The sequence below is a fragment of the Hippoglossus stenolepis genome, chromosome 11, assembly GCF_022539355.2.
Source record: "Hippoglossus stenolepis isolate QCI-W04-F060 chromosome 11, HSTE1.2, whole genome shotgun sequence".
Lineage (NCBI taxonomy): Eukaryota > Metazoa > Chordata > Actinopteri > Pleuronectiformes > Pleuronectidae > Hippoglossus > Hippoglossus stenolepis.
In genome coordinates this window covers 12,997,970-13,023,339 of record NC_061493.1, presented here as the reverse complement: position 1 = coordinate 13,023,339, position 25,370 = coordinate 12,997,970, and the positions used below count along the sequence as shown (strand labels likewise).

At 43.0% G+C, this 25,370-nt stretch overlaps 1 protein-coding gene across 2 annotated transcripts in view; it reads left to right on the top strand.

Annotated features, from left to right (window-relative positions):
- LOC118117284 (glypican-5) overlaps positions 1-25,370 on the top strand; it is a 95,433-nt gene that overhangs the window by 13,309 nt on the left and 56,754 nt on the right. The window contains exons 3-5 of one of the 2 annotated variants that reach the window (XM_035169394.2): positions 9,374-10,077; positions 23,865-24,028; positions 25,139-25,195. In XM_035169394.2, coding sequence (XP_035025285.2) covers positions 9,374-10,077; positions 23,865-24,028; positions 25,139-25,195 — 925 coding nt within the window. The remainder of the gene's footprint in view (positions 1-9,373; positions 10,078-23,864; positions 24,029-25,138; positions 25,196-25,370) is intronic. The other variant, XM_035169395.2, reaches the window with a different exon arrangement.

Below are 25,370 nucleotides of genomic sequence, written 5' to 3'. Positions count from 1 at the left end.
CGGAGAGAGAAGTGGAGATGGAGGAAGGGCTCGTGGTGAAAGCTGAATTTCAGTGAAAGTGTCCACAGGTGTGTTTTAATGCAGTTCTGTCAGGTCTATGCAGCCATGCAGAGATTCAACAGGTTTCTACCCAGTGGAATCACACCTCCCTGCTGCTCACCGTTCATCCTCTCTCTGCCTGGGTGTCTCTCTCTGTCTGTGGTCCGTGCTTTGTCAGCAGTGGTTGCTTAACAAGAGCATGCTGGGTCTCGGCAGGCAATATGCCAACAGCTTGCTTGCTGGCATGTGCTCTACAGGGAACCCTCGTGTCTCAAAGATAACTCAGCTGCCAAATGTGCACGCCGCAGAAATTCTTCCCTACTATTTTCTTCACCCCAAAAATCTCCTTTTGTTATTCTTCGTCATTGTTATTCTGCTCCCCAACAGCCCCAGTCCTCCCCACCAACCATCCATACTTCCCAGTATCACATCTAGTGCCTACACAAATACAAGCTCTGTGTAGATAAAGCCGTGCCATGGCTCTGCATCCATAATTTGACACAATAGCATTAAATAAATCTGAGATAAATACTTGTATTAATTCCTCGCCAACACAATTTTCTCTGACATGGAATAATGTTTTGACACAACTTTCCAAATACTGTTTCTGACTTTGCCTTTCAGCTATAGCCTCAACAAACACTCTTGGTGTAGACTAAGCTTCATCCGTCTCGTGTGATGACAATAAGCCTGATGTCCAGGAAGTTTCTTGGTAATCAGACAAAGTCGCATCTCCGGGGGCTTGCTCTCTGTCCAAGAGAATTTAGCTTTTCTGGAACACAATCTGTCTGGGTGGCTGATGGGATTTGCACTCGAACGCTGCTGATTGGTCCAGCCTGGCCTCTTCCTGTGTCCTGTCTGACTCCGCTGCACCGTTCCTTTGCAGACTGATTCCAAAGCCATAAAATGTGTGTGTGTGTGTGTGTGTGTGTGTGTGTGTGTGTGTGTGTGTGTGTGTGTGTGTGTGTGTGTGTGTGTGTGTGTGTGTGTGTGTGTGTGTGTGTGTGTGTGTGTGTGCGAGAGAGTGAGATAAATATCTGTGTGGAGACGTGATGGTATAGCAGCTGTCAGTCAAAATTCTTTTCAGAAAATGTCCAACAACCTACAAATTCCCAAGCTTTTATTCAGTTTAATGAACGGAAACATAAAGATTTTGGCCAAAACAAGGTCATTCAGGGAGAAAGAAAAAAAAGAATTGGTGAGACTTAGCATGAGAGAGAAAGGAGTAGGACATTACAAATTGACTTGCAATGCCTGTGAACGAGCGCTGCTTCCACTTGATGCCTGTGGGAGTTCAGGGTGTGTGCCTAATATGTGCTTTTAATGCATAAGTGGAAGCACGTCTGATGTACATGTCTCCGTGTTGTGACTCACACTGTTGCCTCAGCTCAAAGTCGGTCCGAATTGGCTGTGTTCCTCCCACCTCTCGCTACCAGCTCACGTCGTCACTCCTCCATTCAAGTCAGCTCACTTTCCTTTCATTACGCCCTGTGTTGGACAGTGCTCTCCTTCTCGCCTCTGCGGCTCCTCGCACACCATTAAGGAGTCCCCGCGGAAGACTTCATTCACTAATCCTCCAGTCTTTCAATCTGTTGTATTCCAGAGGAGGAGGTCCAATGAAGGAAATAAACGGTTGCGCAGAATGTTGATCTGACCCAACGCAGCCTTGTCCTGTTATTTTGATCCGTGACTCTATTTGATGTATTGTCTGACCAAAATTAATAGAAGGTGAACATGGATGTGCTCCACCACCACAGAGTCCATCACTGGCAAATTTTGAATACCTCATTTGGTTTCAGTAATAATAATTATAATAACTTTAGTTGTACAGCGCTTATCTAAACAAAAGGTTACACAGCGCTTCACAAAATAAATGGCAAAAAACCCCCCAAAAAGGTAAAAATAAAAGTTCTTTAATTCAACTTTAAGAGCCAAATCATAACATATTAAGGTCGAAACCTTAAAATAATTGACATTAACTGGAAGAAAGCTCTTGCAGAACCAGACACAGTGTGAGCAGGCGGCCGTCTGCCTCAACCGGTTGGGTGAGCGTAGAATATGGGGAGGAGGAGAGGAGAGGTGGGTGGAAAAGAGGGGAGAGAAGAGAGGGAGAGAAGGGGAGGGGAGGAGAGATAGGACAGAGAGACCAGGAACAGTTGTGTAACCATCATGTCTCAGCTCTGTCGGACTGGTTGTTATAATGAAAATAATAATCTTCAGTTGTGCCGAAGCGTCATCAGGTGTTTCGGCTTTGATTTGCAACAGAGTTAAAAGCCGAACCGGAGGGAACGCTGAGGTAAATCTGACTGTCTACTGGCTTGTGTAGCAGTACCACAAAGCCATGTGGCCCGCTCACTACATCAAACACCATTACCTCTATGTAGGGCAGAGTCAATCGCTGACCCATTAAAGAAACTACATAAAATATAGATAAAAAGGAATAAAAGGAATCCAAACAACACAGTAGCACCAGAGTTACAAGTTACGTTACAAATCACAATAATATGTTGGAATATGTCCTTCACAAATATTTGTATACATTTATCTCGATTACGTAGTGTTTTCATTTGATTTAACTCACACCACTCAACAGACCAACGTTTTTTTGTGTGGTTTTTAATGGCATAAGCTTGAAGGCTTAGGCCTCATCAAAGAGCCTTTTTGACCCATAATTGAAGCAATGTACAACTGACCCTCTCTATGCTGAAGCTGAAAAATGAAAACAGGGGCCACACTTGCTAAGAAAAGTGGAAAGTTCTTCATCAGAGCTCCCTTTCATCCTGGATTCCTTTCACACCTGAGAGTGTGTTCAAGGGCCTGTTCTGTGTTAATCTTTTGTTAGCTTAAATGTTTCCTTTCCTCCTTCAGTGAAAATCTGGAGTCCAGTCCCTTTTCTCTGAGCCGTCTCCTTGTCATCATCAGGTTCTACTTAATATTATAGGTTACTAGTTTGACAAGGCTGTTTTGTTCATCACAAAGCTACACTGTCATCAGTGAAGCCAGGTTTGGGAGAAAGTGCCTCCAGTCATTCAGATTAAGTTGATATTTTCGTCTGCAGCTGATTTGCTGTTGCACGGAATTTACATTTCTTAATTCTTTCTTTCTTGTTCTTTTTTGGACGCGCATGCAGCAATCAGTGTTTATTAATCACCGTGGTCTAGGGATGAAGTATTTCAGTATAACTGTTGAGCAATTTCTAGTAGAGGCAGCAGTATCCGCACAAAGCACAGCCACACAAACCTCTCACTTGGACAATAAATGGACATGGACAATAAATACAATTTAAAAGACTTAAATTCACATAAAAAAGTTACGACATAAAACACAAGGGGGTCTCAATAAATTTAAATCACAGTCTCAATTATTTGAAAGGCCAATAGCAGCTGGGACAATGAATTTCTGTATTTGTCCTCCATAGAAACAAACTGTATCAGCGGCCAGACAGACACAGATAAATCTGGGGTCAGCCAGTGCTGTCAGTGCTGGAACACTTCTTGTGAGTCAGAAGTCATTCCTGTGCCTCTGACATTCATTGGATTGCAGCTTCGTGTAGTTACCAATGGATGTTTTTGAATGTATGACACACACCAGGACTGCACCATATCAAAAGTAACACATGATTTATGTACCAATAAACACAAGAGAAAGGGGTGGTGTATACAGACCATAGACCTGTGGCCCCGTTAATGCTTAGGACCAGAGGTGCTGTCCATCAGCCTGTCAACAGTCTGCCCCCAGGCTGGCCCTCCACGTCTCCCCTTTATGGTAACAGCCATTTGAACAGCCTTCCCTCACTCCCTCCCCTGCTCTCCCCCTTAGCCCCTCACCCACTACCCCCGCTCAGTTTCCTCTGTCCCTGTCCCTCTCTCGTCTGCTCGTTCCTCTGCCTTCGATCATGTTTCCCCACTTTGGCCCGAGCTGCGATCTCCCCCACCACCCACCACCACTACATTACTGCCCAGTGCACGTCGAATGCCCCTGGCATCCGTGGAATTGTTTATGTTTCAGAGTTTTGATATGGCCTGGGCTGCCTTTTTAATTACCGGGGACACTGATGGAGAGATGAGGAGCTTTCTAAGCCCCTCTCCTCCTCATCCTTAAACTCCTCCTGTGCGCCCTCTCAAGCTAATCGTCCCACCTGTTAGCCCCCTGATCGGAAAAGACAAGCAAATTAGGATTTGGGGCTTGGGTTAGCTGGACTATGTTCACAACCATACATATAGGTTTTCTAAGTGGATTGTGGAGTTTGTCTGCAGCTCCCCAGTTCTTGCAGCTCAACTTTGTCCAACAGATGAGTCATGCTCCCACTTTAGAAGCATGATTTTGCCACATGAGTACGACAAATCAACAGATTGATTGATTAATTGACTTATTAATAGTTTATTACCATTAAACTGTCTGCTGAAAGGTTAGAGGCTGTGAGAGTGTATGACATTGCAGCTCTCCTCTGTAACCTAAGATGACTAGTGCTGTGCGGGAGATGGGCCTATGTACAGTACTAATTAAAACAAGGATATGTAATCTACACACGTGTCACTATGTCACATATCTTTGTGGTGACGTGCCTGAAACCCAAGCCTATGGTGGGATTAAAATTCTTTGCTGAGAAGATGGTTGGTCAGGTCTGGTCGGGACTGATGGCCAAGATAGGAATGGCCCACAGCTCCATGGTATGAGAACAGTGTCTCCTACCTCATTATCACAATATTACGGCATCTCCGAGCACATGCAACCACACACACACACACACACACACACACACACACACACACACACACACACACACACACACACACACACACACACACACACACTCTATAGGCACATATGTACATACTTAAAAATACAGACATACAATACACTGACTCATGCTTGCACTCACTTAAGATATGCAGTCTCGCTTATGACAAATATTTAAATGCATTTGTATATTTAACTCAGGGCTACACCACTGATGTAGGACGGGGGGAAGTTCTTGGGTCACACAGTTTAAAGTTTCCCCTTTTTTCACTGCCAGAGTTAAGAGTAAGTAGCTGATCAACCTGAAAACTCATGATGTCAGAGTTTCAACAAAACCACTGACTGCACGATTAGTCATTTAACAGTTAAAAGATAAAGTACAGTTCAGGATTTTACAGGAGTGAATGTCAGCGCAATGCACACAAGCTAAATTATGATTCTTTTGGGTTAAAAGGTTTATTTGAGTAGCACATTTTAGAAGAGCTGGTTCTGGGTGATACTCTCTATTGGACTTTTTGGAAATTCTGCATTCTGACTTGGTTGTAAAGTTAGGTAGACTCTCTCCTCTGGACAAAATGCTTTCACTACGATTCATGATGTTTCTTTTGAGGCTCGGCTTCACTGTCTTGAGTCTGTTCTTATGTCCACCAATGTGCTGTGGCTGTGTGGCATGCATCTCTGGCAGTGTCTGTCTGGATTCTACCACTAGGAGCCACCAAAGTCAGACATTTTTAAGTGCTATTTTAAATAATAATAATCAAACAACAACAATTAACTTAAGACCACATCAACAACTAGCTTGCCTCTAGAACTGATAGTAATAGAAACACAGTATAATTATTTTGTCTCATCTGTCAGACACATACCTGCCTGCCCTGACAGTATGGCACCACGTGTCTGGGCTGAGATTTGCCAACCCAACTTTCATGCCTTGGCCTTGGTTACCTTCACATACTGTGACAATACTGCTCACTTACACACACACACACACACACACACAGACACACACACACACACAACACACACGTCTGTATAAGTGGCTTAGAAATCAGAGAGCACTCGGCAGCAAAGTCAAGGAACATTACATATGCGACTCAAATCACAGAGGCTCCACTCTGCTTGTTTTGACTCAGTTACTGTGGCAGCTTCACCATGGTGACACGCTAGAATTTAATTGTGCTGGTTAAACACTGGGTTGCCATGCAGAATGTAAAGTGGAAATAACTTCTTACGATTGAAACCCTGTGATCGCAGAAAGGGGCCTTGGCATAGCATTGATGGAAAGATATGGTATAATGTCCCATCGCAGCGCCATAAATTCAACTGATTGCAGGACAAACGCCTCCTCTGCATTACCACCACTGCTTTTTGATCCGTTGAATACCTTGTTTATTCCGAGCAGAGAGCATACTAAATTACCCCCACGGGGCCACAGACAAAGCAGACCTGTTCATTTATTTCTGTATAGTTAGCGTCACAATTATGTGTTTTTAAAAGTCAGTGTTTTGAGAACTTCCTTGCAAATTAGACATAATTGCTTCGCGCACAATGGCTTCGGTCCAGCCAGGCTTCATTTCCCAAGAGGCATGCTGATGGGGCACTGTGACATGGTAATGATAGCCACCCACAACAGTGTGTCTGAGTGGAGTGTGGTCAAATCCAGATTCAGAGACAGTGGTCAGAACAATCAACCCCAACTGACTCTCATGCACTGGTAGTTAGGACGTAAAAAGCTCTCTGTCTTTGGTTTCTTGTTTTGTTTAGTTTAGTTTTGTTTTGAACCTGTTTCCCAGTACTGGAAAGTTCATGGAAACCCACAACGATTCGCCTCGATTTCTCACAGGGTGAGAAATCGTATATCTGTGCGTGGGAGACTACTTGATAGAGGACAGAAATGAACAGATGCAGAAAATAAATGAATCATGCGATGCACTTTCGTGTTTGTCAGAGGACCTGTGGAGAGGAAGAAAGGTGGATTCTTGTCCTTGTTCAGGGAAGGACATGTTTGAACTGTCAGCCATGGAGAGACAGGGAAGTGCTCCGGACCCAGGGGCCAAATGAATCCAGATGTCCGAGCATGTTCACAAGGTGGAGTCCACTTGTACAGTAGTTGTTTTTCCTTGTTTTAAAGTTCACTCTCTCTTTTTTTATTCCATTTTTTTCCCTGGCAACCTCCCACCCTCTCTTCCTTTTTTCCTCTTTCATGCTCTCCCTATGTCACACTCTTGGCAAATGAAAAAAAAGGCCTTTTTAACAAGTACAGAATGTCTTAAGGATTTAATGAGCCTGTCACAAACCCTCAGCGAGACGTGCATCCAGTCATGGCCCTCTTAAGACTGGATTTATTAATTTCAATATCATTGAGACCTTGATTGATTCCTCCATGTACATACCTTGATATGTGGAGGAGATGAGTTTTGTTTTAGTTCTTACCACACTTCACTGAAAGTAAAGTCTCCGAGCATGATCATTTTATAAAAACATTATGTAATGCTGCGTAACCTGAGCCTGTGGATACATCTTGTGGGTTGAACGTCCTGTTGCTATTGAGCCTTGCAGCCTGACTGGAAGGTGAGCAGGCCGGCCTCACACTGGTACCAGCTCTGCAGCCCCCCCTGGGATTAGAACTGGAACCATTTCTATTTTGGTTTGTCATTTCTTTGCTCTTGTTGGTCTGTCATTAGCTGAATATGTCTGGAGAGTAATAATCCCTACCAGACCATTAAATCTCACGTCTGTCCACTTTATTTCGGTCCCACACATCACTCCCCTCAAAACCTGTTTAATAGGCGGCACATTTAAATGTTTTATGAGCGGGAGCTGCGCTGATCATGACGATAGTGTTTTCTGGAGTATTACAAATGACCGGTGCCTTTTACAGACCATTGGGGAGTCCCTGTGTGTCACAGACAGCGGTCATATTAGTGCAGCTGTTGGGGAGGACATGACTGTTGTTATCCTTCTGTCTGTGAGCAGGGAGGGACTGGACACACACAGGCACACACACACACACACACACACACACACACACACACACACACACACACACACACACACACACACACACACACACACACATACACTCATTTGGTAATTGTGCTGAAACACAGTGGCTTCTCTACAGGAAATGTATTCTTATGATTGAAAATGTTCTAACATCAAGCAAACTTATTTTAAAAACTTATATTTATGTCTGTTGTATATGTATGATATATAAGTGTGTGCGTGTGTGCATGTGTGTGTGTGTCTGTGCATGCATGCCTGTGTGTATATGGTGATCTTTGGATTATGTATGTTGGCACCCTCCTTCTCTTGTCTCAATTTCTGTACAGTTGCCGCAGCCCCTTGCGTCCTGGCATGCTTTTACGCTGACATCACATCCCAGAGAAGCACTGTGTCCAGGACACGTACATACAAACTGACACACATACATGTAGATACAGTGCCACACAGTTGCACGCTGGAGGGACTGTGTGGAGAGAAGGAGAACAGGACACAGGCTTATAAGATTAAGTGGTTGGGCTGTCAAGGAGAGAATGGGATAAGAGGATGAGTTGGCTGTAAAGTAGAGGTTCCAGCCCATGTTGTAATCACCATATTTTTCATGTGCTAGGGTTATTTGGAAATTTGTACATAGAGAATGAAATTGGACTAGAAGGGTGTGCAGAGGGCACATACAGCCGCCAAAGCTAACGCCCTGTGTCGCCATGTTAAAGAAAGTGAGAAAAAAAATCACTGGGTCCGCCCGTTTATCCGGATCCCCTCCAAAATTTAATGTTTTTTTCCTTCCAAAATCATGGAAATCAGTTCTGGAATTTCTGCAAAAGCCTGCAAACCAACAGAGAGACAAGAGCAAAGTGTTATGTCTTTTCTACGCCTTTACCTGTCTCCTCTCATTCAGCTTTTCTGCTCTGTTACAAAACCTTGCTTAGGAAGAAGTGGCACTTCACTGGTGCTAATCAGCCTCTGCACTGACATCATTGATTGCTTTATAGCTTCACTTGCTCACCGGGAAATGACACAAGAAGTTGATGACTCAACTATTTCCGTGTGTGTGTGTGTGTGTGTGTGTGTGTGTGTGTGTGTGTGTGTGTGTGTGTGTGTGTGTGTGTGTGTGTGTGTGTGTGTGTGTGTGTGTGTGTGTGTGTGTGTGTGTGTGTGTGTGCATTGCAGGTTGGTTGCGTGCCAGAAATCCCTGTAGAATCTAGAAACCCCTGTAGAACAGAAAATACGTATTTGCCACAGAAAACGCAAACTGATTGCGGTTGGTGCTCATATCAGCAGTATGTTCAAGTGTGTCGCTGTCTCTCAAGACAAACTTATCGGGGTGATTACTTCATACACCATGATATCCAACTGCATTATAGGGAAACTTGACACTGGTTCCTCAGCCAACTTACTGATACACACAAGCCAAGCTTTGCTGGTTGGGAGCCAAGGTTGGGAAATGTGTTTTCATTTCGAATGCCTTGCCCATTTCACGGAGAGCTTTTGGATCATGCCATCATGCCAAATCAAAAATTTGTCACATGCCCTTGTCTGTCCTCCTGTTGTATCTTCTAATCTCTAGGTTTGTCTTGTGCTTGCCTTGCAGACATGTTCCAGTACCTGCTATCTTTCTCTCAGGGACACCTGAGTTCTCTGTTGGAAGGAACTTACTCCTCCCTGTCCCGCCAAACCTTACCCCATGTAAATCAACTCTTCTCCTCACTCTCCCTCTACCTCCGTGGGGCCAACGTTTCAGTGGAGGCTGCAGTTCACCAATTTTACAACAACCTTTTCCCACTCGTCTACACACGACTCATCAATCCAGGTATCGAAGGCAGCATGACAGCGGGCAGTGAGATGGGTGACTGCCTTCGTATGATCCGGCAGGATGTCAACCCCTTTGGGCCTCATCCAGCCGTCATGGCGCAGGAGCTGGCTGGGGCACTGGGAGCAGGGCGGCAACTGGGGCTGGCGCTGGAGGAAGGTGTGGAGGTGATGAATGCCACCGAACACATCAGCCTGAGCAAAGAGTGCATGAAGGGCCTCGTGAAGATGGTGTACTGCTCCCACTGCAGAGGCTTGACTCTTATCAAGCCCTGCGTGGGATACTGTCTGAATGTAATGCGAGGTTGCTTGGCCAGCGTGTCAGAGCTGGATCAGCCTTGGAGGAGGTACACCAGTTTATTGGAGCAACTCACCCACGCCATGGCCGGGCACCACAGCCTGGAACTGGCCCTGCTGGAGGTCAGGGGTCGCGTTCACAAGGCCCTGCTGTACGCACAGCTTCATGGTCCACTCATCACTGCCACAGTGAGTACACACTGCAGAAACATAGTTCAGCAGCTTAATGGCACATGCAAAAAAAAAACCTCTAAACCGTTTTTTGTTTGACATCTTTGCTTTTTATACATATACTTTGGCAGTTGAGTGTATTGATTGGAGGCTTTTCAGGCTGCATGTGGGTTATGAGATATTTTTTCCACCACTGCAACAAAGAACCCTGCACACTCCATTAATGTTTGCACAGTATTGAAACTATTCAGAGAAAAATAATGTTTATACTACGAAAATGTTCAGCCTCCTCCAAAGAAACAGGGGCAGGGTTGAGGCTGGAGTCATTTTCCAAAACAGCAAGGCAGATAAAAATCACCACTATTGTTTGGAGTTTTACCGTAAGGGGATATTATAAATTCTTCATTGACTATGATGAAAATGAGAAAACTAGAGCCTATTATGAGCATTGGGCGTACTTGCATGCTGTGAGTACAACCATATGCCTTATGCTATATGTGGTAGTAAATTGGATGTTCACAACATAAAGACAGTATCATGAATTGCTGCCAGACACTTAATTAAACTGAGTACTGCTGTATTCTGTCTGAATCTACAGTGGAAATTGAACTTTTGCAAATAAGAAGCAAATTGTAACACAACTCAGATGTGGTAGACACTGATTAGTAGCTCTGTTTGCATATCATTTAACATCTTTAATCAGCCTTGCCAGTAAACACAGAACACTGTGATCTTTATCTTTAACTGTGAAACAACACCCCACAAAAGGCAGAAACCTACATGTAGGTGTGAGGTAACGCAGGTCATACACCGCGGCTACATTCACACTACTACGTTTAAGTTTTAAAATGTGTTGCCGTGCTACTACTTTGGAGTTTTAAAGCACCTAAGACGTTTGGAGACGATAATGCAGTTACTTACATTCGCCTCCTGATTGCTTATTATCAGTCCCGACTCCAATAAATCCCTGCCCTCACTTTTCACCATTATTGTTTCTCATTCTAAGCATTTTCTATAATTAAGCAACCGACTGCAGAGTGGACAACCAGCTTCCTGCTTATGCCCAAACGTAACATTGCCAATGTACGCCAATGATGGCAAGATGTGCATTTGTAGGTGTGTCAGTACGCACAGGGAATGTTAATGATGCAAAGCCAAAAAGCTCATGTGGACTGTTAGAGTTTTAAAATGAAAATGTAGTAGTATGGATGTGGCCCAAGGTGCAGGAGGTGATTAGCTGAGAGTGACGTCAAGAAGAACAATTGAACAATAGAAATTGTTAAATGTATACGACCACATGAACTGGGGAGTTTTGGACGCTTCCACAACCTTTAGAGGCCCTTGATACCAAACACGTGGCCGGACAGGACTCCCTGATTTCTCGGAATGGTCTGTTTATTCTCTTGAGACGGCGTTTCTCTGATATTCGGCCTTACCTGTTGTCATCCCATTAGAAGGGTTACAAATAAACGTCTTGATGATTCATATCTACCTTGAAGTACTCTGTTGGACAATAGTTTCTTTGTAATATGATCTGTGTTGAATATGGTAACATAGAATAGAAGAACAATGCTTCATAGTTTGAAAGATTGTCTTGGGTGCAGTTGTAATAATGTGTATTTAATGGGACCACTCATGGACAAGTCTACCTTGGAGCTGTTCCCAGAACTGGACTGGAACTAGAAGACAACACCATTAAGGCCATAATGTGAAAAATGTTGGTGGATTACACATCTTGGCCATTTAGTTTGGCACAAAGAGGCAATCCCTCAAATGAAATAGTTTCACAGGTCACTGATGACCATGCAAGAAAAAGAAATGCATCCCTACCCACTGATGAACGTTGCTGCCAAGCATGTTTAAATCTTAGCTTTTATAGTATTTTAATGTATTTTTCAAAATCAAGTGTTTGGGTGATACTCCCAGTGTAAAATTCAGGGCTTGGTCAGCAAATATGCATGATTGCAACAGTAGGTCTTAATGTTTCATGATTTCTCTTGGGTCTCAAAACTGGACAGAGTTCTGTGGCTTTCCCTCACTGTGATATATTTGAGCTGTTTAAGAAATAATCTTCATTTCATTGAAAAGAAAGATCACAACACAGCCCCATTACAGTAATTAATGATGTGCCATGCTGTTCCCAACAATACAGCTCACAAAGGCAGATCTTACTTCACTCGAGCAGACGTGAATTCAGCAGAGGATCCCCTGCTGTGTTCACACATCCACTTCTCCTGGATTTCTACGGACTATTTACGAGGAGGTCAGGCAGATACAGACTTTTGTGTTCACACATGCACTTCCTCCAGTGAAAATACAGAGAATCTGTGGAGTCCAGTACATATCTAAAAGCAGCTATAGATATCAGTCCCCTAAATTTGTCAGATTTTTTTTCATCAAGACTCATGAATCTTTCCCTGGTAATTGGTGAAAATATCAAAAAATAACCTCACAAAGTTAAAGAAAGTGTGACTAAATCATTTCCTGGATCCCTTTATGTAATAGGTTATTTCTTGGCCCATGTCCAATCCTTTCACCAAATTGTATGGAAATCTGTTCAGTAGTTTTTGCGTAATCCTGCTGACAAACAAACAAACCACTAAACAAACAGAGGAGTGGAAACCTGACCTTGACGGAAGTAAAAATAGTAAAAAGCCTGTTAACCAGGCTCTCAAGCAAGTTTCAGTTCTCTTTCTGAGTGGATTTTCCAAGTGTGCCAGAGTGAACTGAGACAAACGTTTGCCTGGAAGCTGGAAAAATACATTTAACGTGTACAGTGAGTCTGGTGGAAAACGGCTGGCAGTGACATAAAATGTAAGTAATTTGTAGTTAATGGGCTCAAACATGTGAAACCACTGGTATGCTCCCTTTTAAAGTCGTGGAGGAACATCAAAGCTTCAATGACTCTATAATAAACACTCACATTAAACGGACACATCCAAAGGCGTAGACACTTGCTGTATACACACACGCACGTGCAGACAGGGGAGTGTCCGTTGCCCGGGTTTAAAGACTGACCTAATACAACTATGCTCAGAGAGACCCAGCTTGTATTTTGTGTGTGTGTGTATGTATATGTGTCTGTGTGCCTGCTTGGTATTCATAGGGTGGCAGTCGGGAGCAGGGAGACCAACACGAGGACAAGTGGGACAGAATTGAAAGGGTTCCAGCTAGGCCATACAAACTAGACCCAGCCAGCTGGAAAAAAAAAGAGCCCAGAGAATCGCTGCTGGAAAAGGAGGTGGCCCCCAGACGAGCGCTGGTGGCTCCCATTTTCTGTGCTCTCGTATGCTTTCATGCAGGCTTTCACCGGGGCCAGAGTGCAAACACGAGCACCAAAGTTTACTCGCGCGCTCACACACCCACATGACACCCGTGGCCCTTTTTAAATCACAGTATGGTTTTGTAAACCCACTGTGGCCTGTCAGGGGAAACTGTTAAGTCTCCAGTGCACAACAACCGGCGTAGCAACCTTCAACCTTACACCTCCATCTGCCCCCCCTTTTAACACCCCATTTAAACACCTATTTTATCTGTATTAACAAACTATATATTTATTAACTATCCTACAGCAAAGAAAAACATGTGAATACCTTTTCTAACTTACTGCTGATTTTTACAACCCATGCGTGTATATGTGAAGTCAAGACATTGTGTTTTGCAGAGTCAGAATATTATATGAAGTTGTTATTCAAGGCATTATTGTGACCTTGCGGTTTTAAACTGGGATGTTATCCCAAACCATTTTGCGGTTGCTCCATTTCTCACTTAGAGAGCTGCAGACTACACAGAGTCTGCACTATATGCTGCTGTACGTCATATGGGTAGGACGTAGGTCGCAAGACATATATTCTCTCACACACACTCACTCTACCACACCACGTGCAGGTATCGGGTTTTTAGAAGTACTGTAAGGAGCCTGGATGTATGGCCCACCCTGTGACAATACCAACAGAGCGCGTGGGCCTGAAAGGCAGCCATTGATAGTTGTGTGGGGCGGCAGCAGGATCGGTTCTGTTTTAACACATCTCTGCTCTTATGGAGACGGAGCGTGAACGTGGCTCGAAGGGAAGTGGTTATGGATAGTGGGGGAGCCTGGGGCTGGATTATGTTGAGTAGACACAATTATGAGAAAATTGGGAAATATCCAGTGAAAGTGGTGACTCCTATTGGGCCCCTGGTAGCTCAAATGTAAGGTGAGGTTTTCACCCCATGAATACTGCACTGTTGAATTAATTTTAAAGTTTCTCCCTCCAGGGTCAGCAGCGCTCGGGAGGCCACAGACTGCTGTTTATTGACATGGCCATAAAAAATTATACGGTTCATATGAGTTAGAGGGTCAATTTATGTCCTCCACTTGCTTATGATGAGTGGACTTCTGGATAAATCTTGAGAAGCAAGCACTGAGAAGCATGTACTGTATTCACTTCATTTATTAACTCACTCAGAACTTGATAGTCTGCTCATGAGAAAATAGTACCAGTGGACCACATCAGAGCAGTTTATGTTCAGGTCTACCTTATCCGCTTGTTGGTTTTACCCCACCTTTTCATTACAGCCTTATGGAGGAATGATAATAGCAGCCTGAACCTTTAGATAATGGAAACAAGGGCCAGTGGGACGACTGGTTTCCAAGGTTTCCATCCACCATGGCGGCAAACTCAGTAGACTGCAGTGGCTTCCATTGCAAATTCTGTTATCTTTTTCTTTAGCCTTCCAATAATGATTATTAGTTATATTATTGGTGTGAAAACTAACTTTGTCATAATCACACTTTCAGACTTTACTTTCCCTGTGTAATTGTCTGCAGTGCTGTATTTCAGGGTGTAGTATAGCATAGGAGTTGGCTGTTTGTTGATATGTACTGTGACTAGAATCTTTTATATTATTTTATATATATATTATTTTTAAAATAAAAGCAGCATTACAAATTGGCAACAGTAAGTACTCTATGGCATATTTGATATTAATATGATAATGATACTTTTTATGAGTTACACCTTTTATTAGATTGGACAAAAACAGGCATTCTTCACATTCTTCCTCACATATCTGATATTTAATGTTTTCATAAGCTTTGCTACATTACTGTGTGCTTTTATTTTCTTGTTCAGTGTTTGTGGTTAATTGAAACAGTCTTTACATATTTAACATGATCATTAAACAGTTACTATATATATGTGTATGTTTATATATACATATATAACGATAATTTGAACTCTAACTCTGCACTTTACATTTAAGATGTTGTGTTGAATGATTATGTGCAAGTTGGTTAAAAGTTGTCACTGTATTTCAACTCAGAGGGCCCAACAGTCCCCTCATTAAACGACATTCAAACATCCTGATTTTTGTGGGATCTGAACCAAATTACACACACTTTTAAATATCACTCCTCTATACATGCATACCCTATAAAACATTTTCCCATCAAGATTCCATGATTTATTTTCTGCGAAATCAGTCAAAATATTGGAAAACGCCCTACCTCGTAATGTTTAGGAAAGTTAAAATAGATTGCTGGATCCGTTCCCCTGATCCCGACTTGCACCAAAATTGAATGGGTTTGTCTCCGACCCATACCGCATTCCTCCACCCAGTTCTGTGGTAATCCTTTCAGTAGTGTTTGCGTAATTCTGCTAATTGACAGACAAACAGACAAATGCAGACAAAACAAAACCTCCTCGGTGGAGGCAATCAATGTGATGCAATGTTAATTGTGCCGTAACAATCATATAAATGACAAAAGAATTATAAATGCAAAAAGAATAGAAGCCTGGTTGTGTAGGTAAGAATAGAAGGGCAGGTTAGGAGTCTCTAAACGTTTGGAGGTACTCTGACATCAGCTGCTAAGAGCCCCTGCAGAGGTCACTTCATATAAAAGGATTAGCTGCACAGGCTCAGGCCATTATGGGTTTTCTATCTAATATTTGAAACTGTTAGGAGAATGGTTGCTGACGCAAAATGTGTGCATGGCCAATCTATACCTTTAAGCCATCTGTCTGGGTTGTGTGTGGCTTTGGCAGCGAGTCTAACCCTCAAGCTGAATGACTGACTTACTCAGCACTCCATTAGCTAATGATGTTGGGTGCAGCCTCTCTTCTCCTTTGCCAGTCTCACACATCTTTTCCTGTGCTCCTCATCCCTCCTTTAGTATTTTCCTATTTTAGTATTTTCCTTGCTTTAATGTTTTTGCCAACATGCCGCAGCTCTCATACTTCAATCCCTCCGTTTCTTCTTTCGGAAAAATAGTAGTTGCAGCATTGAGTAATCACCATGGTATTAATTGCTGGACCATAACATTTTGATCTAAACGTAAAGCAGTGCTCGTTTCTCTGTCACCCCCTTTGAACGGTGTAATAACATCATTTTAAAAATCATGTAATCTCTCAGATATGTAGTCTTTAAAGTTGATTAAATGTTCACAGAAGGGAGAGTAGAGTTTTCCCTCAGATCCAGTGGTCTGCTACTCACGTGGCCTCTTTCACTCTAAATTAAAAATGACAGGAGAGAGAGAGAACAAAAAGAAAGAGGGATGACAGGCAGACAAATTTATTGATGTTGTAATTTGTGGGACTAATAACTATCAGCAACCAAGCTCATATCCATAGGTCTTCACTGCACTGACAGGGCATCTTGCGCTTCTGCCTGTATAATAGCCTTCGTGAACTGGATCAAGGTACCGCCAATAGACACACTCGACCAACCGTGAGTCTGTCTCAGCTGTCAATCATGTTCGACCACATTTTTAGAGCATCCAGTAACTAATTACAACCACTGGAAAAAAACCACTTGAACATACATCAGTGTAATAAGAACTACCTCATATAACAGTGACCATCTTCGAGAAATATGTATTTAATGTGTACTTAATGTGACTTTTTATGTTTATGCCAATGTGCCAACTGCGAACATAAAGGAGGCAGAAAACTGCAGCCAGCCACTAGGGGGCAATCAAGATGTTTTGGCTTCACTTTTGGGAAGCTGTCATGTCATCCATCTTTATACAGTCTGTGGTCACTGTGTGTTTCTGCCCCAGGTGTTTGTGTGTCCTTTATCCAAATCAGGACATCCCATCGTGCTTCTGTCCAATGATGCTGCATTTGATATCATCACACCATAATATCTCATCAAAAACAAACCACCATTTGGCTTTTTCTACCCGATCTCACTGTGGTGTCTAAATCTCAACCCCCGGCCACATGGCCTTTTCACCCCTGTGCTAGCCCTGCTCCCAGCCCCTCCCCCTCTCTCACCCTTTAAATAGCCCTTGCTGCCCTGTATGTGTCTTCATACTGGCCACAGCTGTACCTGACGTGTGGGTGCCTGGTGTTTGAACTCCTTTAAACCTGAGCTAGCGGCGATGATAATTTCACGCAGCAGCTGCTGGGAAGTTAACACAAATGCCTACTGCATCTGTGTTATGATTTTAGTGGTAATTACTGGTTCATTGGAAGGCTTCAAATGGCCATGTGGACTTGGAGCTCCTATCCCCAAGCTTATTTTCCTTGCTTGTGCGCGCATGTTCCACCATATCGCAGACGCAGTGGAGATGAACTCACTTGACCTTCCTCTGTGCCTCTCTCCTGCACCCTTTCCTCCGTCCCTGCGGTGTTGAATCCTCAGAGACATCTCGCCACATTCTGTCTGCAATCCTCGTAAAATTTGTTTACAAAGACGGACAAATTTCGTCAACAAACTCCAGAGTAACACCCATATTTACAAGGAAAAAAAACCAACAGCCTCTCATTTTTTCAGATCATCTGTGAGTGATTTAATCAGGGGGAAAAAACAAAAAAAAGCCTCAGTGTGGATAGAGAAACTCGGTGTTCTCTTCACTGATTGGAATCTCAAGGACTCCTCACTGTGATATACGAGGACTGAGACTCTCTTTAATTAGCACTGACATCATTTGGATAGGAGAGAGAAAAAGACGAGGAACCGGGGGCTGATTGACAAAGGCTGCAGAGTCAAGACTAAAGAGAAAGACGAAGATAAAGTGAATTAGAAAAAGTAAATCGAGGTCTATAAAAGAACTGGCAAGGGGAGAGAAAAGAAGGAAAGAGAAGAAGAGCACCGCTGTAAATCTTCTGTCCGTTCTTATCGACTGCTGTCTGGGAGAGCCCAAGTGGGAAGCTATCACAATTAGCTTTAGTAGTTCAGGGGAATTCAATGCTGCATATTTTTTACAATGAATGAAGTTGACTATTTTAGGTGTTGGTTTGAAGCCACTGTACGTTCTCGTCATCCTTAAATCTAATTCTACATCATTCTACTGTAAAGTGAGGAATTTCTGTCCTTGTGTCTTCAACATCTGCTCATCCAATTTACTTCAAACATGACCGGGCATATGGATGAGGACTTTGAATTTATTTTGGATAAGCAGTTGACAAGAGAGATTCAAACTTCACTTTTCTATATGTTACTTGAAATGAAGAATAAGTCGGGACTGCGCCATGAGAGCATGTGTTGCACCTGAACAGTTTACCGTGCACACATGCCGGTGCTTTAAAACAGGCGGAACTGAACTGTGACTGCACTTCCTGCACGGTCACCCACACACTACTGGGCAGAGCAGAGGAGCCAAATCCAGGAGTAACAATATAAAAGAACGACTGACCACACACAGTAGCCTGGAAATAGATCAGACACTGAATGGACAATGCTTTGGTAAATTAAATTTCGACTAAATCTGAGCCAGCAAACATTTTACTATCATAATTATATATTTTATATATAAAAAACTCAAATAGGAATTCATGTATTATAATTCATGTGTCTAGGCAGAGCAATCTTCATTGTTTACAGTATAAACTGTTATTGTAGATTATCAGCCTTCTCCACCCAGAACCCTTTTAGATCATATTTGGAGAGCCATGTTATTTTGATCAAATAAAATCTTCCCTTTTCTTGTTTTTTCTATCTCATTGAGGAAAAATGCGAGTCCATTGTCCAAGTCCTGGGTTGACGCCGTTTGAAGCCACGATGGTCTGATTAAACTCACCATCCTAAAAACCTACATCTGTCTCTGTGTGTGTGGTTCAACTTGAAACAATCCCTCGTGCTGTTGTTGAGGGAGGGGAGATACGGTCTTCTTCCCCCTAACCCACCTAGATTTTCCCAGATGTCTCTGGGTTTGAAGTGGCTACTCTCCAGTTAGAAGCCTCCTTCTGTAACCTCGAGTCTTGCAAAATTAAAGTGGACAACTTTATATGTAATCAAAGTGGTGCTTTTTATTGATTTTTAAAAAGCAGGATAATGTTTGGCCATTTCAACGGGACAAATGCAGATATTTGTTTCCTAATAATTACCCCAGGAGCATGGATCTTCCACTGTGGTTAAATAGAGAGAGAACCACTATGTTTACCAGTGGTCTGGTGTTCTCTGAGCTCTTCCAGCACTTGTGTTGCTGTTTGGCTACAGGCTCCACTTTTTCCACTGCTTTGTATCTCCTCTAGTTAGTAACTGCTATGGATAAATTTCAATTGACGTTAATAATGATTGCGCTTTTTGTCTCTTTGTTTTCCTTGCTCATTTTTTCTTATAATGTGGTGTTTGGTTCCAGTAATGTCATTGAAACATCCACGTTGAATAATTCCCGTACGAAAGGAGGTCCAACATGGCTCTGAACAGGGGCCTCTCGATTCTGAAGCTCTGAACACAAGGACACCACTGTTAAGTTCTTTTAATTTCTGTCTAGAAAACTATGTATATGAGGATTAGATTTCATTTATATTATTTTTGTTGCTAAATATCTCACAAGCTATGTCCCATTTAGACCATTCATCTCTATAATATAAATCAATTCCTTCACATGTGTCTTTAAATCCAACACACTCGGCCTCTGATAGATTGAAAAGCATCCTCTGCTCAACCCCCGGATCCGTCACAGGCCAACTGCTGTAAAGGGAACATCCTTGTACCTTTGTTGCAAACAGTAAGAATAGTCATGCTCTTGCAAGAAGGTGAATTTATCTGTTGTTTACTTTGGCAGAGCTAACAATTATAGTAGTTTAGCATTAGGCAATGTGTATGCATGCACACTTAGCACGCAAAGTACGGAAAAGTTGAAGACGTGGGGGTCTTCACAAACCTTCTCCATCCCACAATGCAGTGAGTTCGGGGGCGAGAGGGGGCTGAGAAAGTTTCCTCGGCTTTACTGGGTAATCCCTCGATAAATAAACTGAAGGCACGACCACTGCTGCTATCTGTAAGACAATACTCCCTCAGAGGAGGGATGGCCCTGGGCTTGGCTGGCTTGGAGTTGATTCTCCTGCTGTGTTCTTCTCACACTCTCTTGCCTTAGGATCATATGAGCATAAAGGAAAGATTTCTATACACCAATTTGGAGTTAAACGTATGGAAATGGATCTTGATTCACTCATTTGGGTGACAAAAAGTTTGCGTGGACTAATGTCTGTTAATTTAATTTGCAGAACAGTAAACCAGAGCAGTAACACCACGTGTTTTTACAACAAGAAGCTGTAAAGCATTGATACCGCAGGTGAAATCAAATTTCATTGGATCGCTCACATGCACACAGAATACATGCCTCGCAATTCCCTGAAGTCTTTCCGAGGGAACAACATGCATCCCACCCATCCGCCCCCTCCCACCAGCGTCTGTCCTCGGGCAATCATATAAGGAATGCCCCACAAAATAGCTGAAATTGTGAAGGTATAACAAGGGCAAACAGGTGGCCACACACATACACACGCAAGACCAAGTACTCATGCTGTGCCCAAATGGGATTTTCATTCTCACGCCATCATCAGGTCAGGAGATAATTGATTTATGGCCGTGTCATGGCCTATGCCGTTATTCAATCTGTCATCTGATTGGCCCTCAGGATTATGTGGTCACAAGATCCAACCTATAAGTGCACGTCTCCATTTCACAAGAGGATCCACATACTGTTTATTTTTCCGACGATGACTTTGTGTTCTGTTTACTCCGTTGTATGTTTTGTTAGGCGTAAGAATAATTTGTGTCAGCATGATTGTTTTGAAATGCGGGTTTCTCCCATCTCCTCTGGCCTCTTCAAAAGTAGCACATTGTTTTGGAACGTCTTCTCTCTGGTATTTGTTGGAAAAATATTGCAAACAGAACTGCGAGTGACCTTCTTTTTATGATCATATTTTACCCAGATGTTTACATTCTTTTGTCTCAGAGAATAGCAAAGTGTCATACAAAGTCAGGGGAGAAATGACAGTGGGTTTAAAACTTAAGTTCTCAATGACAGGATTAGATCCTGTTTTAACCCTCCATTAATCACCACTGCAGAGAAATGATAACCTGCAGCTCTGACCTTTTTTGGATGGTTTTTCATGGACTGGATGAAATGTATTAAGATATCTATTTAAAAGCCAATTTTGTGAGTCAAAATACACTTCATGGATGTGTTGTTGTGTGGTCTGTGTTAGCTTTTTATCGCCCCATTTAATTTACAAGGATTCAGGATGGACTTTACCAGCCAAACTGCCAACACTATTACAATGTAGGATACAGAGAACCAAAATTCAATGGATGCAGTGAAATAATAATAAAAAAAAAGAGGATAAAAGTTTCAAGACATATCATAAACATACAACTTCTTCAACCGAAAATGTGAACTATTGTTACAGATCCGTCTTGGCTTCGCTCAGCCCTTTGCACACCTGCCCATTGGAGTCTGCCAGCTTCACCACTTTCAAACAAACACACACTCTTCCACTCGCACTGTATAGTAGACCTCCCAGACACTGTCTGGACATGATGTCATGAGACTGTATGTTGTCTGAAATTTGTATTTTTAATCTCAGGAAGATATTTTGCTAAATAAGGAAGAAGGTTCATTTCAACACATCTGCCAGTGTGGTTAAGATTTTAAAGTATTTATAGTTTTGGGTTATAAACAGTGTTAAGTGTGTTTGCAAGGTAAAATGAATCAACTTTGACAATTATAGCTTTTACTATTTCTTTAAATTATCGATGTTTTACTGGTTAATAACATACGTGTAATTGTCTGTGTTGATAATGCACGATTCTTCTCTATTACTTATCCTTAATTTTGCAAACTTTCCTTCATAAAACAATCAATTTTACAGGTTTAAATTTACACATGTTCTAGTGAATGTATGAACACATTGTGCGCAGAAGCTATGCAAATAAATTCAACGGTAACTGTCTGCAGAAACACAGCAGCACCTGCATAGAGCATTTGGCTCAGTGTGTTGATAAGTTGCATGGACAAAAAAGTCACGATTAACTATCTCACTGCGACAATGTAAAGCATGCATGTGTGTGGCATGTTTGCACGTGCATATGTGGCTGCGAGCTGCTCGACCACATGTGAGCGTGTTTTATGGAACCAGAGGGAGTTAAGGTTAATGCCATAAAACAACCTCTCCCCGTGCCCAGCGTCTGCCTCGAGATAATTTAAGACCAGACTGTCGTAAAGAAAAAGTGGGAGAGAAAGGCCAGAGTGAAGAATGAAGTGCAAACAGTGCAGGGAGGAGGAAAAATGTTCAGGTAGTTTAGTTATACTGTTGGAAAGCATCTCTTTCGGTTCTTAAGCCCCTGATGATCCTCCCTTGCTCGGGATGTGAGAACTTCTATTCAAACTCAATTTATGAGGCACATGAGATGAATGATCCGCTTCACCCAGGAGGGGAAGACACATTTTTGACCGTTTAACACTTCAGGTGCTTCTAGAATTACTTCTCCAATCTCCTCCCAGCATGTGGACACATGGCTTTAAACCAGCCATTTTAAACACACATGCTTACCAGTATGTCACCGAATTTAGCTGATGTCTATGTCTGGGATTTCCATTGTTTCCAGGCCCTCACACGGCGTCATAAACACTGGCCCCGTTGCAAGAAAACAATTGCAGCTGATTAATAGATTGTCATTGAGCGTACTAAATCAAGGCCAACCAATTCCATAATAAATCACTGAACTCTGGGTGGGCTAATTGTGAAAACTATCTGTAACATGTGCCTTCCTCAAGTTTGGTGGAAATCGATTTAGGAGTTTTTGTGTAATCCTGCTAATAAACAAACAAACCTACAGACTGACTCAGGTGAAAACTTTAGTGTTGGAGGCCTTTACACAGTATTGACACATCCCTCTAAGCAAAGCAGTGAACGTACATTGATCAGTATGAGGAGGTATTCACTCCAGCGTGCAAGAGCCATCACACTCCGTCTCTCCGAGATAATTGACGACCATCTAATAACGCTGCCCACATGCTTTTAAGCCAATGAGATGTCATCGATTTCACCGCTTGGTTTGCAGCACACGCCCCTTAATTCTCATGACCCTGCTGTCTCCTCCTCTCTGCTACGGGCTTTAATGGCCCACTGGAGATCCGCGCCACCGTTGCCAATAGTATGCACATGCATTCATCTCCATGAGGTAGTGGAATGTGCTACATTTACTGTCAGCCCTCCTGGCAGTAACTCACTCACCACACCATTTTCTTTCATCACTTACCTCACTTCACGCCCACTGTTTTCCCATGTTACCCTGTCCCGTTACTTTTAACTTTTACATAATTCTTTTCTCTCCGACGTCATCCTGCAATCATTCATTCTTTTCATTTGAAATTCTGTGAAATCGCTGTGAAAAAAAGATTCACTTTGAATAATGTATGTGTTCACATGCTTTCAACTGTGCAGGTGTCACTCGGTGGTTTTATTGAAGCCACCCTGCAGTTCCACCCTCTCTGTTATGTGTTTTCCTAGCTTAACGTTTGCATGCTTGTGTGTGTGTTTGTGTGTGTGTGTGTGTGTGTGTGTGTGTGTGTTCTGTGACCCCCACAGGTGGACAAGGTGTGTGGCCTGACTACTGTGGAACCTGCAGGCATGCAGCCTACTAGCCCCGAGGTCACAACCTCTACCGTGACCTCGTCGTCTCCTCTTCCATCTGCCGCTCCCTCCCAACCTTTACCAGAGCAGTGGCAGAGGCAGCTCTCCCACTTGATGAGGTAAGACAAAGCAATGAAATAAACTTTGATTAACTCGGTTGGATTCAAAAGTTTATTACTGCCAGCTGGAATTTAAAAACACCTCTTTCTGCTAAATGGTAAATGAATTTCAATGAAACTACACTGGCCAGGTGGGTGAGAAATAGCCAAAGGGGGTTGGCCCATGTCTGTCCACAGCTGCCATCACTATTCACTTTCTTCATATGGTTAGTTGTAGACAACACACACCCACACACGCATGGTAATGTAGTGCCTGGCACAAAAGTCCATGCCCTCCACCTGGCCTCTGAGGCAGCCACCCCATGTCCACAGCAGCTGGTAGTGATGTGCCAGGCTACAGGCGAGGGGGTGGGGGCACAATTAATCTTGACGAACCGACGATTTCCTGTTTACCCAGACGGCCGTACCACAAACTTTGCACACCAGCCTGCCTCAGCTTAAATAGCACCACACACACAAAATACACACTCAGACTCACACTTGCAGTGTTGCCTATCCTGACCTTGTCCCAAACCATGAATCACTGCACTGATGCCAGCCTAGCTGACAGGTCTGGCCTGGCACTGCCACTGCCATTCATGGCAACACAATCCAGCTCCCCGCCTGCTGCCAACCCTGACCAGAGCACATGTGAGCGCTGACCGCTTCAGAGACATGGCAGCGCCCACTGCAGCGCAGGGAAAATACTGTGCTGCTGAAAAATATCAAGTATCACGTAGCAGAGCAACATTTATGTTTGGTTTTGAGGGAGGAAAGAGGTGAAGGTTTCTTTGGCTTTTTCCTGTGAATATTTAATTCTTTGCTTGTGTGTTTGTTTACTGACTGAACGTAGACATACCAGTACCTGTTGTGCTGATGTGGTGTGGGGAGAAATGATTATTGATGTTTTTTTTGTTTTTTTGTGGTGTGGCCATTCTCTGCATGTGCATGATTAATCACTCTCTTCCAGGGTCAACTGACTGGTCTTTTCTCCCAACGTGTCCTGTCATGTCATCCTTTTGTTTTTCTTTTTCTTTCTCTCACTCTCACCCCCCCCCAACCCCTTTCACATCCGTGCATCCTCCCTGCTTGCCACAATCTCCCCTGGACTCCAACTCCCATCATCCCCAGCTCGTTCCCCCTGAAACCCTCCAAGAACAATAAACATAGTCTGAGAACGCTCTCTAGGTAAGCATGCACCCAAGGGACTCATTTCTCTCAGTCTCTCACATCATTTATCAAGCATTGATTGTGACTGGTGTAGATATGTGTGACACTTTCATTTGCTTTAACAGTCAATTATCTTTGTCTTTCTGGTGACTGGTGCATTTTTCTACGACTTACAAAGCCCCAGCCTTTATAC